Source organism: Camellia sinensis, chromosome 12, assembly GCF_055761805.1.
Source record: "Camellia sinensis isolate YWXY chromosome 12, ASM5576180v1, whole genome shotgun sequence".
Taxonomy (NCBI): domain Eukaryota; kingdom Viridiplantae; phylum Streptophyta; class Magnoliopsida; order Ericales; family Theaceae; genus Camellia; species Camellia sinensis.
This window is the reverse complement of record NC_138972.1, coordinates 32,936,858-32,953,762: the sequence shown is the minus strand read 5'-3', so window position 1 is coordinate 32,953,762 and position 16,905 is coordinate 32,936,858. Positions and strand designations below refer to the sequence as shown.

At 37.7% G+C, this 16,905-nt stretch overlaps 1 protein-coding gene across 1 annotated transcript; it reads left to right on the top strand.

Annotated features, from left to right (window-relative positions):
- Window positions 1-12,759: 12,759 nt before the first annotated feature.
- Window positions 12,760-14,544, top strand: LOC145804442 (mitochondrial magnesium exporter 1-like). The gene has a single exon (XM_082898312.1). The coding sequence runs from the start codon at window positions 13,184-13,186 to the stop codon at window positions 13,880-13,882; it is 699 nt and encodes a 232-aa protein (XP_082754438.1). The 5' UTR covers window positions 12,760-13,183; the 3' UTR covers window positions 13,883-14,544.
- The last annotated feature ends 2,361 nt before the right edge of the window (window positions 14,545-16,905 follow it).

Sequence of the window (16,905 nt, the reverse complement as noted above, 5' to 3'; positions counted from 1 at the left end):
TTGAAGCTGAATTTCAATAGATAATTTCAACAAATAAATTTTTTAACAGATAATTTCAACAGATAATCAAAAAAAATTAAACAGATAGATATTTGAACCACTAGTCAAAAAAATTAAAAGATAGATTAAAGGTGTAAAAATATAAATAAAATGTGTTCCAAAATAATAAAATGTATTTTTCACCACAATATTTGATAAAGAGTATACTTTTAACCCCCCCCCAAAAAAAAAAAAAAAAAAAAAAAAAAAAAAAAAAAAACTCATGAGACCTAATTACACCCTCTTTAAAATGAAATTTTCATCAATTTTCTCTAATAATAATAATAATAATAATCTCCTGAACTTCTTTTAACGAGCAAAATAGTTTAGAGATTTGTTTATTTTGTTATTTACTTTTGAACTTGTTAAATTCACATAATTTTTTCCTTTTATTTTGATCTTATAAAATACTTCACATTCGCAACCATGCTAATGAAGTTCAGACGCATGGCACGTGTCACCCAACCCAAGTAACCTTTGTAAGTCTTCAAGGCTTTCTGAAAAAGAAAAAAGAATGCAAGTCTTCTACATTCTATAATTCCTCCTAATTTCTACCCTTCAATTCTCTCTCCCAACCAATTCGAATTAATTACCCTACCCACCACCTTCTCCACCATTATAAATATGGATGGATTTCCATAAAGAAATCTCAAAAATCTTGAGTTGGGTGTGAAAAAATGAAGTTCATCAATCTAGTGTTTCTTTTGGGCTTGCTCTGGACGCCCAACCCAGTTACTTGCCAAATACCTTACAATCAGTTCCAACTTCTCCAAGCTTGGATACCGACATTTTGCAAGAAATACAATGGTTGTTTTCCGAATTTGACACCAAACTTCACCCTTCACGGCCTTTGGCCAGCTACAAGCACCGGGAACTTAGTGTTGAATTGTGGCACAGGTTGGAACGATTCTAATATTCGACCCGAGGTAATAAAATCCTTTCTTAATTAAACTTAAATTGTTGTTGTGCTTCATTTCTCCAAGTGTTACAAATTTGATTTGATTGATTATTATTAAACAATCACAACTATCCAATTACTTATGGCTTATTTTCTTAATTTATTTATTTATTTTTCTTGGTTTGATATGTATTGCATGTGGGATATCATCACCCCATGTGAGGGGTGAAGCCAACACACATGAGTTGGCCATGTTAGGAAGCCAGCCTTTAGCCATGTGAAGAAGGGGTTGGCACAAGCTGGCCATGTGCTGGCCAGCCTCTCCATCTGCATTCTGTTAGTGTATAAATGGAGGCTGAGGGGAGGGTTTGATATAGAGAGCAGAGCAAGCCACAGAGAGTGAGATATCTGAGGCGGAGAAACCGTCTTCCTTGGTGTGAGCAAGGGAGACGGGTGAGTGGGTGAGTGAGGAGAGTGTGAGCTCCTCCTCTATTGTAATCTTTCTGTAATATCTCCATTGTTATAGTGATAACCGGCTACTCTCCCGTGGACGTAGGCATTGAGGCCGAACCACGTTAAATATTGTGTCTCCTTGAGTGTGGGTGTATTTTTCTGCTTGGTATAATTTCTATAATGTCTTGGGCGGGATCCCAGATCCCAACAAGTGGTATCAGAGCCTCGTTGGTGGCGTTTCGGAACAAAAACAGCGTGTTGTTTGAAACTGCCCAGAAATCAAGTTGCTCGAAATCAGATTTTGAGCATACCAGGAGCAAGGGCTCGAGAAGAGGAGTCCAACCATGTAAAGACGATACCCAGAGGAGTCTCCACGAGCCCTCACGCGCCCCCTGAAGAAGGCGCGTGAGGCCCAGTCTCTGCACGCGCCCGCACGCGCCGTGATGGCATTTAGGCCACGTTTGTTTGGCAGATTAGATTGGATGGGATTATTAGTAAGAGGATTGTTAGTGAAGAGATTGTTAATGTGTGGATTGTTAGTGAGGGGATTAAGTAAAAGTGTGTTTGTTTTGATAATAGTGTGGGAGATGATTAGTGATGGGATTGTTAAATTATTTTTATATAAAATAAATAAATAAATTATTTCAATATTAAAAAAAATTAAAACAAATATTAAAACAACTAAGAGCACTTGGTAAAAAAAAAAATTAAAATAATAAATTTTTTATATAAAATAGACTCAATCCCCTCACTATTTTCCTAATCCCACCTAAAATTCACCCAAGCTAATCCCCCAACAGAGGGGGATTACTAAGCCCCCTTCACTGCTAATCCTATCACATTGTGTTGCATCCAAACAAGGGTTTGGTGGGTCCCACGGATTGCTAATCCAATCCACCCTCCCAAATCCCCAATCAAACATGGCCTTAAAGTTGTGTTTCGATTATGAATTTTAATAAAAATTTAAAAAGAAAAAAAAAGTAAAAAAAATGTGAACAAAATATAAACTTTTTATTTTTGATTTTTTATTTCCTTTGCCTTTTCTCTTTCTTTTCCGCTTTCCTCTTCAAACCACATAAAGAAAAAATTATTAAATGCACTTCGAGATGAGTCCACACCAATCACCAATTGAAATATCTCATATTGTCTTTCCAAATATTAATTACACAAACAAAAGTTATATATCATTCACATTCAAGACTTTAAAATAGCAAGCAGTGACCACCACTTCTCCACTTGAAGAGGTAAATGAACTCTCACAGCATACTGCCAAGTTTGCAGACAGAGTGTGCTTTAAAGATCCTGACTCACACCATAATTCAAATGCAAAGAACATTTTCAACCAAAAGAGAGTAGCAGTAAGGCTTCATAAAGAATGTTGGTGATGACTTTGTTCTCACAATTTAATGTGTTGGACCCCTCTACTCTACTGACCTCCTTCTAATTCTCTTTACGGTGATGACTTCATTCTCACAATTCAATGTGTTGGACCCCTCTGCTCTACTCACCTCCTTCTAATTCTGTAAAGATTAACCTTAAATTCTTTCATTTCAAATTTATTACTTGTCTAAATGAAACCAAAGTTAATAAGAAGCAGTTGGGGTGGTTTACAATATTAAATGATATATATCACCAATATAATTTGGCAATATAATTTTTGAAGCTGAATTTCAATAGATAATTTCAACAAATAAATTTTTTAACAGATAATTTCAACAGATAATCAAAAAAAATTAAACAGATAGATATTTGAACCACTAGTCAAAAAAATTAAAAGATAGATTAAAGGTGTAAAATTATAAATAAAATGTGTTCCAAAATAATAAAATGTATTTTTCACCACAATATTTGATAAAGAGTATACTTTTCACCCCAAAAAAAAAAAAAAAAAAAACTCATGAGACCTAATTACACCCTCTTTAAAATGAAATTTTCATCAATTTTCTCTAATAATAATAATAATAATAATAATCTCCGGAACTTCTTTTAACGAGCAAAATAGTTTAGAGATTTTTTTATTTTGTTATTTACTTTTGAACTTGTTAAATTCACATAATTTTTTCCTTTTATTTTGATCTTATAAAATACTTCACATTCGCAACCATGCTAATGAAGTTCAGACGCATGGCACGTGTCACCCAACCCAAGTAACCTTTGTAAGTCTTCAAGGCTTTCTGAAAAAAAAAAAAGAATGCAAGTCTTCTACATTCTATAATTCCTCCTAATTTCTACCCTTCAATTCTCTTTCCCAACCAATTCGAATTAATTACCCTAACCACCACCTTCTCCACCATTATAAATATGGATGGATTTCCATAAAGAAATCTCAAAAATCTTGAGTTGGGTGTGAAAAAATGAAGTTCATCAATCTAGTGTTTCTTTTGGGCTTGCTCTGGACGCCCAACCCAGTTACTTGCCAAATACCTTACAATCAGTTCCAACTTGTCCAAGCTTGGATACCGACATTTTGCAAGAAATACAGTGGCTGTTTTCCGAATTTGACACCAAACTTCACCCTCACGGCCTTTGGCCAGCTACAAGCACCGGGAACTTAGTGTTGAATTGTGGCACAGGTTGGAACGATTCTAATATTCGACCCGAGGTAATAAAATCCTTTCTTAATTAAACTTAAATTGTTGTTGTGCTTCATTTCTCCAAGTGTTACAAATTTGATTTGATTGATTATTATTAAACTACCACAACTATCCAATTACTTATGGCTTATTTTCTTAATTTATTTATTTATTTTCCTTGGTTTGATATGTATTGCATGTGGGATATCATCACCCCATGTGAGGGGTGAAGCCAACACACATGAGTTGGCCATGTTAGGAAGCCAGCCTTTAGCCATGTGAAGAAGGGGTTGGCACAAGCTGGCCATGTGCTGGCCAGCCTCTCCATCTGCATTCTGTTAGTGTATAAATGGAGGCTGAGGGGAGGGTTTGATATAGAGAGCAGAGCAAGCCACAGAGAGTGAGATATCTGTGGCGGAGAAACCGTCTTCCTTGGTGTGAGCAAGGGAGACGGGTGAGTGGGTGAGTGAGGAGAGTGTGAGCTCCTCCTCTATTGTAATCTTTCTGTAATATCTCCATTGTTATAGTGATAACCGGCTACTCTCCCGTGGACGTAGGCATTAAGGCCGAACCACGTTAAATATTGTGTCTTCTTGAGTGTGGGTGTGCTTTTCTGCTTGGTATAATTTCTACAAGGTCTTGGGCGGGATCCCAGATCCCAACAAGTGGTATCAGAGCCTCGTTGGTGGCGTTTCGGAACAAAAACAGCGTGTTGTTTGAAACTGCCCAGAAATCAAGTTGCTCGAAATCAGATTTTGAGCATACCAGGAGCAAGGGCTCGAGAAGAGGAGTACAACCATGTAAAGACGATACCCAGAGGAGTCTCCACGCGCCCTCACGCGCCCCCTGAAGAAGGCGCGTGAGGCCCAGTCTCTGCACGCGCCCGCACGCGCCGTGAAGGCATTTAGGCCACGTTTGTTTGGCAGATTAGATTGGATGGGATTATTAGTAAGAGGATTGTTAGTGAAGAGATTGTTAATGTGTGGATTGTTAGTGAGGGGATTAAGTAAAAGTGTGTTTGTTTTGATAATAGTGTGGGAGATGATTAGTGATGGAATTGTTAAATTATTTTTATATAAAATAAATAAATAAATTATTTCTATATTAAAAAAAATTAAAACAAATATTAAAACAACTAAGAGCACTTGGTAAAAAAAAAATTAAAATAATAAATTTTTTATATAAAATAGACTCAATCCCCTCACTATTTTCCTAATCCCACCTAAAATTCACCCAAGCTAATCCCCCAACAGAGGGGGATTACTAAGCCCCCTTCACTGCTAATCCTATCACATTGTGTTGCATCCAAACAAGGGTTTGGTGGGTCCCACGGATTGCTAATCCAATCCACCCTCCCAAATCCCCAATCAAACATGGCCTTAAAGTTGTGTTTCAATTATGAATTTTATTAAAAATTTAAAAAGAAAAAAAAAAGTAAAAAAAATGTGAACAAAATATAAACTTTTTATTTTTGATTTTTTATTTCCTTTGCCTTTTCTCTTTCTTTTCCGCTTTCCTCTTCAAACCACATAAAGAAAAAATTATTAAATGCACTTCGAGATGAGTCCACACCAATCACCAATTGAAATATCTCATATTGTCTTTCCAAATATTAATTACACAAACAAAAGTTATATATCATTCACATTCAAGACTTTAAAATAGCAAGCAGTGACCACCACTTCTCCACTTGAAGAGGTAAATGAACTCTCACAGCATACTGCCAAGTTTGCAGACAGAGTGTGCTTTAAAGATCCTGACTCACACCATAATTCAAATGCAAAGAACATTTTCAACCAAAAGAGAGTAGCAGTAAGGCTTCATAAAGAATGTTGGTGATGACTTTGTTCTCACAATTTAATGTGTTGGACCCCTCTACTCTACTGACCTCCTTCTAATTCTCTTTACGGTGATGACTTCATTCTCACAATTCAATGTGTTGGACCCCTCTGCTCTACTCACCTCCTTCTAATTCTGTAAAGATTAACCTTAAATTCTTTCATTTCAAATTTATTACTTGTCTAAATGAAACCAAAGTTAATAAGAAGCAGTTGGGGTGGTTTACAATATTAAATGATATATATCACCAATATAATTTGGCAATATAATTTTTGAAGCTGAATTTCAATAGATAATTTCAACAAATAAATTTTTTAACAGATAATTTCAACAGATAATCAAAAAAAATTAAATAGATAGATATTTGAACCACTAGTCAAAAAAATTAAAAGATAGATTAAAGGTGTAAAATTATAAATAAAATGTGTTCCAAAATAATAAAATGTATTTTTCACCACAATATTTGATAAAGAGTATACTTTTCACCCAAAAAAAAAAAAAAAAAAACTCATGAGACCTAATTACACCCTCTTTAAAATGAAATTTTCATCAATTTTCTCTAATAATAATAATAATAATAATAATAATAATAATCTCCTGAACTTCTTTTAACGAGCAAAATAGTTTAGGGATTTTTTTATTTTGTTATTTACTTTTGAACTTGTTAAATTCACATAATTTTTTCCTTTTATTTTGATCTTATAAAATACTTCACATTCGCAACCATGCTAATGAAGTTCAGACGCATGGCACGTGTCACCCAACCCAAGTAACCTTTGTAAGTCTTCAAGGCTTTCTGAAAAAGAAAAAAGAATGCAAGTCTTCTACATTCTATAATTCCTCCTAATTTCTACCCTTCAATTCTCTTTCCCAACCAATTCGAATTAATTACCCTACCCACCACCTTCTCCACCATTATAAATATGGATGGATTTCCATAAAGAAATCTCAAAAATCTTGAGTTGGGTGTGAAAAAATGAAGTTCATCAATCTAGTGTTTCTTTTGGGCTTGCTTTGGACGCCCAACCCAGTTACTTGCCAAATACCTTACAATCAGTTCCAACTTGTCCAAGCTTGGATACCGACATTTTGCAAGAAATACAGTGGCTGTTTTCCGAATTTGACACCAAACTTCACCCTCACGGCCTTTGGCCAGCTACAAGCACCGGGAACTTAGTGTTGAATTGTGGCACAGGTTGGAACGATTCTAATATTCGACCCGAGGTAATAAAATCCTTTCTTAATTAAACTTAAATTGTTGTTGTGCTTCATTTCTCCAAGTGTTACAAATTTGATTTGATTGATTATTATTAAACAACCACAACTATCCAATTACTTATGGCTTATTTTCTTAATTTATTTATTTATTTTCCTTGGTTTGATATGTATTGCATGTGGGATATCATCACCCCATGTGAGGGGTGAAGCCAACACACATGAGTTGGCCATGTTAGGAAGCCAGCCTTTAGCCATGTGAAGAAGGGGTTGGCACAAGCTGGCCATGTGCTGGCCAGCCTCTCCATCTGCATTCTGTTAGTGTATAAATGGAGGCTGAGGGGAGGGTTTGATATAGAGAGCAGAGCAAGCCACAGAGAGTGAGATATCTGTGGCGGAGAAACCGTCTTCCTTGGTGTGAGCAAGGGAGACGGGTGAGTGGGTGAGTGAGGAGAGTGTGAGCTCCTCCTCTATTGTAATCTTTCTGTAATATCTCCATTGTTATAGTGATAACCGGCTACTCTCCCGTGGACGTAGGCATTGAGGTCGAACCACGTTAAATATTGTGTCTCCTTGAGTGTGGGTGTGCTTTTCTGCTTGGTATAATTTCTACAAGGTCTTGGGCGGGATCCCAGATCCCAACAAGTGGTATCAGAGCCTCGTTGGTGGCGTTTCGGAACAAAAACAGCGTGTTGTTTGAAACTGCCCAGAAATCAAGTTGCTCGAAATCAGATTTTGAGCATACCAGGAGCAAGGGCTCGAGAAGAGGAGTACAACCATGTAAAGACGATACCCAGAGGAGTCTCCACGCGCCCTCACGCACCCCCTGAAGAAGGCGCGTAAGGCCCAGTCTCTGCACGCGCCCGCACGCGCCGTGATGGCATTTAGGCCACGTTTGTTTGGCAGATTAGATTGGATGGGATTATTAGTAAGAGGATTGTTAGTGAAGAGATTGTTAATGTGTGGATTGTTAGTGAGGGGATTAAGTAAAAGTGTGTTTGTTTTGATAATAGTGTGGGAGATGATTAGTGATGGGATTGTTAAATTATTTTTATATAAAATAAATAAATAAATTATTTCAATATTAAAAAAAATTAAAACAAATATTAAAACAACTAAGAGCACTTGGTAAAAAAAAAATTAAAATAATAAATTTTTTATATAAAATAGACTCAATCCCCTCACTATTTTCCTAATCCCACCTAAAATTCACCCAAGCTAATCCCCCAACAGAGGGGGATTACTAAGCCCCCTTCACTGCTAATCCTATCACATTGTGTTGCATCCAAACAAGGGTTTGGTGGGTCCCACGGATTGCTAATCCAATCCACCCTCCCAAATCCCCAATCAAACATGGCCTTAAAGTTGTGTTTCGATTATGAATTTTAATAAAAATTGAAAAAGAAAAAAAAAAAGTAAAAAAAATGTGAACAAAATATAAACTTTTTATTTTTGATTTTTTATTTCCTTTGCCTTTTCTCTTTCTTTTCCGCTTTCCTCTTCAAACCACATAAAGAAAAAATTATTAAATGCACTTCGAGATGAGTCCACACCAATCACCGATTGAAATATCTCATATTGTCTTTCCAAATATTAATTACACAAACAAAAGTTATATATCATTCACATTCAAGACTTTAAAATAGCAAGCAGTGACCACCACTTCTCCACTTGAAGAGGTAAATGAACTCTCACAGCATACTGCCAAGTTTGCAGACAGAGTGTGCTTTAAAGATCCTGACTCACACCATAATTCAAATGCAAAGAACATTTTCAACCAAAAGAGAGTAGCAGTAAGGCTTCATAAAGAATGTTGGTGATGACTTTGTTCTCACAATTTAATGTGTTGGACCCCTCTACTCTACTGACCTCCTTCTAATTCTCTTTACGGTGATGACTTCATTCTCACAATTCAATGTGTTGGACCCCTCTGCTCTACTCACCTCCTTCTAATTCTGTAAAGATTAACCTTAAATTCTTTCATTTCAAATTTATTACTTGTCTAAATGAAACCAAAGTTAATAAGAAGCAGTTGGGGTGGTTTACAATATTAAATGATATATATCACCAATATAATTTGGCAATATAATTTTTGAAGCTGAATTTCAATAGATAATTTCAACAAATAAATTTTTTAACAGATAATTTCAACAGATAATCAAAAAAAATTAAACAGATAGATATTTGAACCACTAGTCAAAAAAATTAAAAGATAGATTAAAGGTGTAAAATTATAAATAAAATGTGTTCCAAAATAATAAAATGTATTTTTCACCACAATATTTGATAAAGAGTATACTTTTCACCCAAAAAAAAAAAAAAAAAAAAAAACTCATGAGACCTAATTACACCCTCTTTAAAATGAAATTTTCATCAATTTTCTCTAATAATAATAATAATAATAATAATAATCTCCTGAACTTCTTTTAACGAGCAAAATAGTTTAGAGATTTTTTTATTTTGTTATTTACTTTTGAACTTGTTAAATTCACATAATTTTTTCCTTTTATTTTGATCTTATAAAATACTTCACATTCGCAACCATGCTAATGAAGTTCAGACGCATGGCACGTGTCACCCAACCCAAGTAACCTTTGTAAGTCTTCAAGGCTTTCTAAAAAAGAAAAAACAATGCAAGTCTTCTACATTCTATAATTCCTCCTAATTTCTACCCTTCAATTCTCTCTCCCAACCAATTCGAATTAATTACCCTACCCACCACCTTCTCCACCATTATAAATATGGATGGATTTCCATAAAGAAATCTCAAAAATCTTGAGTTGGGTGTGAAAAAATGAAGTTCATCAATCTAGTGTTTCTTTTGGGCTTGCTCTGGACGCCCAACCCAGTTACTTGCCAAATACCTTACAATCAGTTCCAACTTGTCCAAGCTTGGATACCGACATTTTGCAAGAAATACAGTGGCTGTTTTCCGAATTTGACACCAAACTTCACCCTCACGGCCTTTGGCCAGCTACAAGCACCGGGAACTTAGTGTTGAATTGTGGCACAGGTTGGAACGATTCTAATATTCGACCCGAGGTAATAAAATCCTTTCTTAATTAAACTTAAATTGTTGATGTGCTTCATTTCTCCAAGTGTTACAAATTTGATTTGATTGATTATTATTAAACAACCACAACTATCCAATTACTTATGGCTTATTTTCTTAATTTATTTATTTATTTTTCTTGGTTTGATATGTATTGCATTTGCAGACAAGGGTCTTAGCGGGTCCTTTGGCCAGCGCATGGCCAAGCATTATAATTGGCAGAACGGATTCACAGCTTTGGCAGTATGAATGGGACAAACATGGGACTTGTTGTTTGTCCAGAATGACGAAAATGGATTACTTTGTGAGCGTAATCCGAGAAAGAAATAAGATGGACTTGCTCAGCATCCTAGGCAATGCCAACATAGTACCGCGCTCCGATGTATCGTATACCAAGCTTGATTTCGAAAATGCTCTTACTCAGTTCACTGGAGTAGGAAATAGCATTTACGTTTCGTGCTATGCTCTTAACAACACGCATGTGCAACTGTTTGAGATTTACGCTTGTCTCAACTACCTTGCAACCCAAGTGATTCCCTGTCCAGTAAGTACCAAACAAAGGGGTTGTACCGGGAGCATTGTATTTGTAAGATAAATTGATAGAGAGAGAGAAAATAAATTGTGTATTGATGAATGTTGTATTTGTTATGTTTACAATGATCATATATATAGAAGAGAAGAAGGTAGTAGGTGAAATGGTAGGGGGTGAAGTGGAGGTGGTAGTGGTAGGTTAGGTGAGGAGTAGGTGAGGAGGTGAGTGTGTGTGGTAGGTGGTAGTGGTAGGTTAATACAATTTACAGTGGTAGGTTAATACAATTTACATTAATAGCCCCCCTCAAACTCAAGGAGGATAGGTACTAGCCAACTTGAGTTTGGAGAGAATAACAAAACAGAAAAATAAGCTGACAATTAAAAAATGGGATAGGAGACACTGTATGGTTGTGTCAGACCGATGTAGCAGATAGTTTATGGGGTCATGTCGGACCGTTGTAGCAGACAGTTTACGGGGTCATGTCGGACCGTTGTAGCAGATACTGTGTGGTCGTGTCAAACCGATGTAGAAGACAGTTTATGGGGTCATGTCGGACCGTTGTAGAAGACAGTTTATGGGGTCATGTCGGACCGGTGTAGAAGACAGTTTACGGGGTCATGTCGGACCATTGTAGCAGACACTGTGTGGTCGTGTCAGACCGTTGTTGTAGAAGCTAACCGGAATCAATGTCGGGACAGTTTATGGGGTCATGTCGGACCGATGTAAAAGATTGTGGTGGTGCACCAAGGGGGCGACTTAGGGAGTGCGCCATGAGCGACTTATACATGATACTGTGTATAACCCCCCCTCAAACTCAAATAGGTGTGAAGATAGAAACCTATTTGAGGTTGAAACAAAGGGATTGATAAAGCTGATCGGTGTAGAAGACACTGTATGAGGGTGTATATAGGCTGCCCAAAAAATATACATGGATGTAGATATCGAGCCCTCAAAAGTCATGCCCTCAAAAGGTGTGCCCAATCTGGCAAAAGGCGTGCCATCAAAAGGCGTGCCCGATGCAGCAAAAGACGTGCCAGATATGATGGCAAGGCACGTGAGTGCCTTGGCTGGCGTGCCCGTTTGTCTAGCATCAAGAGGCGCGCGATGCGCGTGGCTGCCTCGGCTATTTAACCAAGACAGAGCCTGAGGCCGAGGCAGAAGACAAACAACTTGCGAAAAAACTTCTGAAAAACGCTTCGGTGTGCTGAGAGAGATAGGCTGTAACACTCTGTTGCGAGAGATGGCTTCGTCGTCCCGTGGTCTGCTGACTCTCTTTCCCGACCTCAACGAGTCAACAAGAGAGATAACGGGTGCGGTGTCCCGTGAACCTCAACCAAACACCACTGGGTTTGCTCCGTTGAACTTTCCGATGCAGTCGGTGGAGCAAAAAATGGCAGTGCAAACGGATGTGGAGGCGAATCAGTATACTTTGAAGGCATGTGTGGAGTCCATGACGGCGGTCACAAACTTATCGCACCGGCTGCAGAGTAGGACAAATGAGGTGCAGCAATTAAACGCCCAACTGGCTCTGCTCCAACGCATGTATAAGGATGCGCGAGCAGAGATAAGCGTGCTAAGGGCAGAAAACAAGGAGCTGAAGCGGAAGGCCACCGTGATGTTCCGATTTGGAGGTCCGCCATATGCTGCAGTGGAGGAACAGGGAGTAGTGATCGTGCCCAGTGGAGTGGGAAACACGGAGGCAACACCGGCAAGGACCGCCCAGGACGGAGGTAAAAAGAAGAGACCGGCGACAGAGTAGAGAAGGGAAAATGGATGAGGTTGTTGTGTGTGGGTTATTGTGTTTTTTTTTTTTTTTTTTGTGTAAAATGGTGCTCGGGGTGAGCCCCGACATGAATAAAATGAGTTTGGTGTGCAGTTCGTCTTCTGCGTTTGTTTTTTTTTTTTTTTTTGTTTTTTTTTTTTTTAAATGGAGAGTGTTTGGTTTGGAAGGGTAATCAAAATATATTTGTGGGTGTGTTGATTATGAAAAACTAATGTGCCGGTGCTGTGTTGGAAAGTTCAAAAAGAGAGATAAGAAAAGAAAATAAAATAAGCACCCAGAGGAGACATGCCCAGATGGGTGGAGGAATAAAAAAAAATAATAATAATAAAAATAAAAAAAGAAAAACAAAACGAAAAGGTGAAAATATTAAAAAAAAAAATGCGGTGGGTATGTGAGTAGTGGGAAACATGGGTGTAAAAGGGGCTCACCAACTAAGTGTTTAATAATAAAAGAAAAAGAAGCACCACACCACTACATCCCAATTAAGCAACTAGAGAGAGAGAGAGAGAAAAAAAAAAAAAGATAACCCGTGTATGTGTGTATGCATGTATCTGGGTGTGTGTTGGGTCTCTCTTCCCACTTTCTCTCACTTTTCTCTCCCTGAGAGAGAGAGATAGATGGGTTTGCATGTGTGGGGTCTCTGCCGTTGTGATCAGGGTGGAGAATGTGATCTCCAAGATCAGTCTATGGCTTTTGGTTCTGATCGGGGCCGGTTTACAGAAATGAAAAGATCTGTGGTTGATAAGAATCTGGGTCCATTGGTTAAGACTGTTATGACTCGGGCTGAGAGAGTGTATCAATGGCGATTCACAGCTCGAATTCCGTTGAAACAAAAGCTTCAACACCTCATTGCAGCAAGGCCAATCACAACCAGTTCTTCGTATGGAGAGAATTCTTGTGGGGAGGTATTGCTGGTGCTTTTGGGGAAGGAATGATGCATCCAATTGATACTGTAAAGACACGGATGCAAAGTCAAGCCATTTTTAATGGATGTCAGAATCAGAAAAGCACATTACAGATGGTTCGGACAGTCTGGGTCACTGATGGGCTAAGAGGCTTCTACAGAGGAATAGCTCCTGGGGTTACTGGATCTCTTGCAACTGGAGCAACGTATTTTGGTGTTATAGAGTCCACTAAGAAGTGGATTGAAGAAAAACACCCTAGCCTTGCGGGCCACTGGGCACATTTTATCGCTGGAGGTCTTGGAGATACACTTGGCTCTTTTGTGTATGTTCCATGCGAAGTGATAAAGCAACGCATGCAGATTCAAGGCACTAGAAAATATTGGAGTTCTGTAGTCATAAAGGACAATATGAAACCTGGCATGCAAATATATGGCTACTATTCAGGAATGTTTCAGGCTGGCTCTTCAATATTGAAGGAAAAGGGGCTAAAAGAGGTTGGTCACGAGAAATTGCTCGGCGGGGACGGAGTGGTGGAGGGAGAGACCAGGGAACTCAAGGTTGACGCCGACGAAGATCCGACCGTCGGATCCTAATCCGACGGCGCCGACGTGTGTCTCAGTCTCATCCATCATGAATAGAAGATGCCTTTGGCTCCCTAACCTCTCTCCCCCCCAAACCGAGAGAGAGAGATCGAGAGTGGTCTGATTGCCTCAGATCAGTTGAGGGCGACTTCGGCGGCGGCGTGTTCGGCCTGGCGAAGGTGGAGAAGGCGGCGTGGCGCAACGCCGAGCTATCTGCGAGGGTGGCGCAGCTGAGCGCGGAGGCGCAGGCAGGGCAGGCTCGGGCGAGGGAGCGGGAGGCCACGGCTGAGATCATCATCTTTGAGAGTAAGGTGGATGAGATCCAAGGGCAATTTGAGAGTAAACTTTTGCATCATCATCTTTTCGGCTGCTGAGGAGCTCGCGCCATGGGCGGCGCGTGGGTGCGTGTTGGCTCTGACTTGGCTAACTCGGGCAATGGCACAGGAGGCCACTGGTTTTGATTGATGAGAGGAAAAGTGGGATCCAACGGTTGTGATCGGATCTGGTGTTGCGGTGGTGAAAGTGTTGTTGAAGAATCTGCCATTGAAGAAGAAATTAGGGAAATTTGGATTTGTCCGGCGGGCGGCCAAGGCGAGGTTGCCGCCCGCCGGTGAAACAAAATTATTAGGTTCTTAACCTAGCTCTGATACCATGTAAGATAAATTGATAGAGAGAGAGAAAATAAATTGTGTATTGATGAATGTTGTATTTGTTATGTTTACAATGATCATATATATAGAAGAGAAGAAGGTAGTAGGTGAAGTGGTAGGGGGTGAAGTGGAGGTGGTAGTGGTAGGTTAGGTGAGGAGTAGGTGAGGAGGTGAGTGTGTGTGGTAGGTGGTAGTGGTAGGTTAATACAATTTACAGTGGTAGGTTAATACAATTTACATTAACAGTATTTCTCCCGTAGTAGTAGCAACTTATGTTGGAATAATTAGTGTGCTTGATGAACCGCAACAGTGTTTTATTAAAGTAAATGTTTGAAATTGACTGTAGCATGCTATGTTGGTTCATTCAATTTTTTCTTTGCTAGATTCATTAACTGTTTATCGACTGGAAATTGCAAAAATTTTCTTAGTTTCAATAGATTGTGAAATATCTGTTGTAGAAATGTCTACAACACCCCAAATGATAAAATGGCCCCAGAACCAATCCACTCCCGGAAGAAATGGAATAGTGATGAAAATTCTCCAAAAGCTACAAAAGGGTTCAGAAAGCTTCTCTTGAATAAAAATTGCAGCAAGGGATGGGGTTCAATATATTTCACCACCGCATCCACTTACAAAATGTTCTGTTACTTGAATTGCTCTTCACATAATCTTTCTTGTACTTTGTAAATGTGGCTACTAATTCATCATAGTCTGGAAGCTTTGGGTGGACATAGCTCAACTGAGGCCTGGACTCTTCATCTTCTTCCATTTCCTCCAGATGATCATGACATGAGCTACAAGAATTGTGCATTAAAATCCCTTCCTTGACTATCATGTTTTGATAATTCACTTCGTTCTGATGTTTTGATAATCCATCATATTTTGCGCACGCTCCATCTTTCTTGATCATGGCATTGCGTCTATGTGCTAAACTCTTCTTCTTCACGAAACTTTTACCTAACATTTCTATCCCATGATTCCAAACTATTAATTTCATTTTTGCCACTGAAATCTTCTTTGTTTGATAACTGATCTTCCATGTCATCGAGGTAGACAATGGCTGTCTCTTGAATTGGAGGTGAACTATCTGGTGTGTAGTCCTATTTGATTAACTATCATAAGAATCACAAGGAAAGGTCACCAAGCTCCTAGAATTGGTGCAAGAAAATCTTGATCCAATTCTCCAGAACTTGTCCTTCATTTTTTATTTCGGCATTTGATCACTATCTTGAATTACCAAATTAAAAGATTGATCTTTATTTCTAGTTTCACATTTTTTTTCTCCAAAAAACTGGGAGCTACAAGTTAAGAAAAATAATTGTTTGAAGTCCGAGATATTTGTAAAAGAAAAATTATTCAATAGTTTCAAAGCATCCCGAGAGCACCACCGTGGCATGTGCACATGGTGCTCCTAACCAATTAGGCTGTACAAAAAAGACCAATGAGGCTAACCTTGTCTCTCACCCAACAAACCAAGATAAATTTATAAATTTATGTGTATAGTAGATGAGAATAAAAAAGGGGAAATTACTATTGGGTAATTTCAAAAAATATTTTAAATTTATGCAAAATTTTATAATTTTAATTATTAATATTTATAATTTTTATCATTTATGTGCGATTATTTTTTAAATAATACACTGCACTGAAATTTTCCCAATAAAAAATACAAAAATATAGTGATTTCTCATCTATTTATGTAAAAAGAAAATCATGATTGTGTGTTTTCTCCCTATATTTTTGGATGAGTAAAATAATAAAATATGTGAGATACGAATATGAGTGAATTTTTTTTCTTCTTCTTTATTGTGTATTTTAATGGACAATCACGATATTATAATTTTATTTTTATTTTATAACTAACCAATTTGTTTCTTTTCAGTTTTTCTTATCACAATTTCTCACCAAATTTATAAATCAAATATAAGAAAATTTCTCTTTCTATTCATTTCTTACCAAACCATCTCATCCAAATAAACTACATAGTTAAATGGACAGTGAAAAAAAAAGTGATAAAAATAAAAGTTAAATGTGTCACTTTCTCTTCTTTGTACACATAAAAGTTAAAGTTAAATGTAAACATAAATTTTATGAAAATCAGACGTGTAAAACAAAAGTAATGAAATTTTACAATTATGAAACATTGAAAAAAAAATAAAATAATTACTTTATACATTAATTTGGTTGTTATGCACAAATGACAAAGAACAATGACCAAAATGAAATAAAATTAGGGTTAAATAGGTAAGGGACCAACAAATACACAAAAACTAGACAGCAGATCTAGTAGATACACAGCATAGGGGCACAAAGTGAAGCAGAGTTTGCTCCCAGCCAATGGTGGCAGGCCAGAAGATGTTACGCAAACCAGCAAAGCAAGATAGA

What these genes read in the sequence shown, in the direction of transcription:
- LOC145804442 (XM_082898312.1), top strand. Translation starts at nt 13,184, where the DNA reads ATGGCGATTCACAGCTCGAATTCCGTTGAAACAAAAGCTTCAACACCT.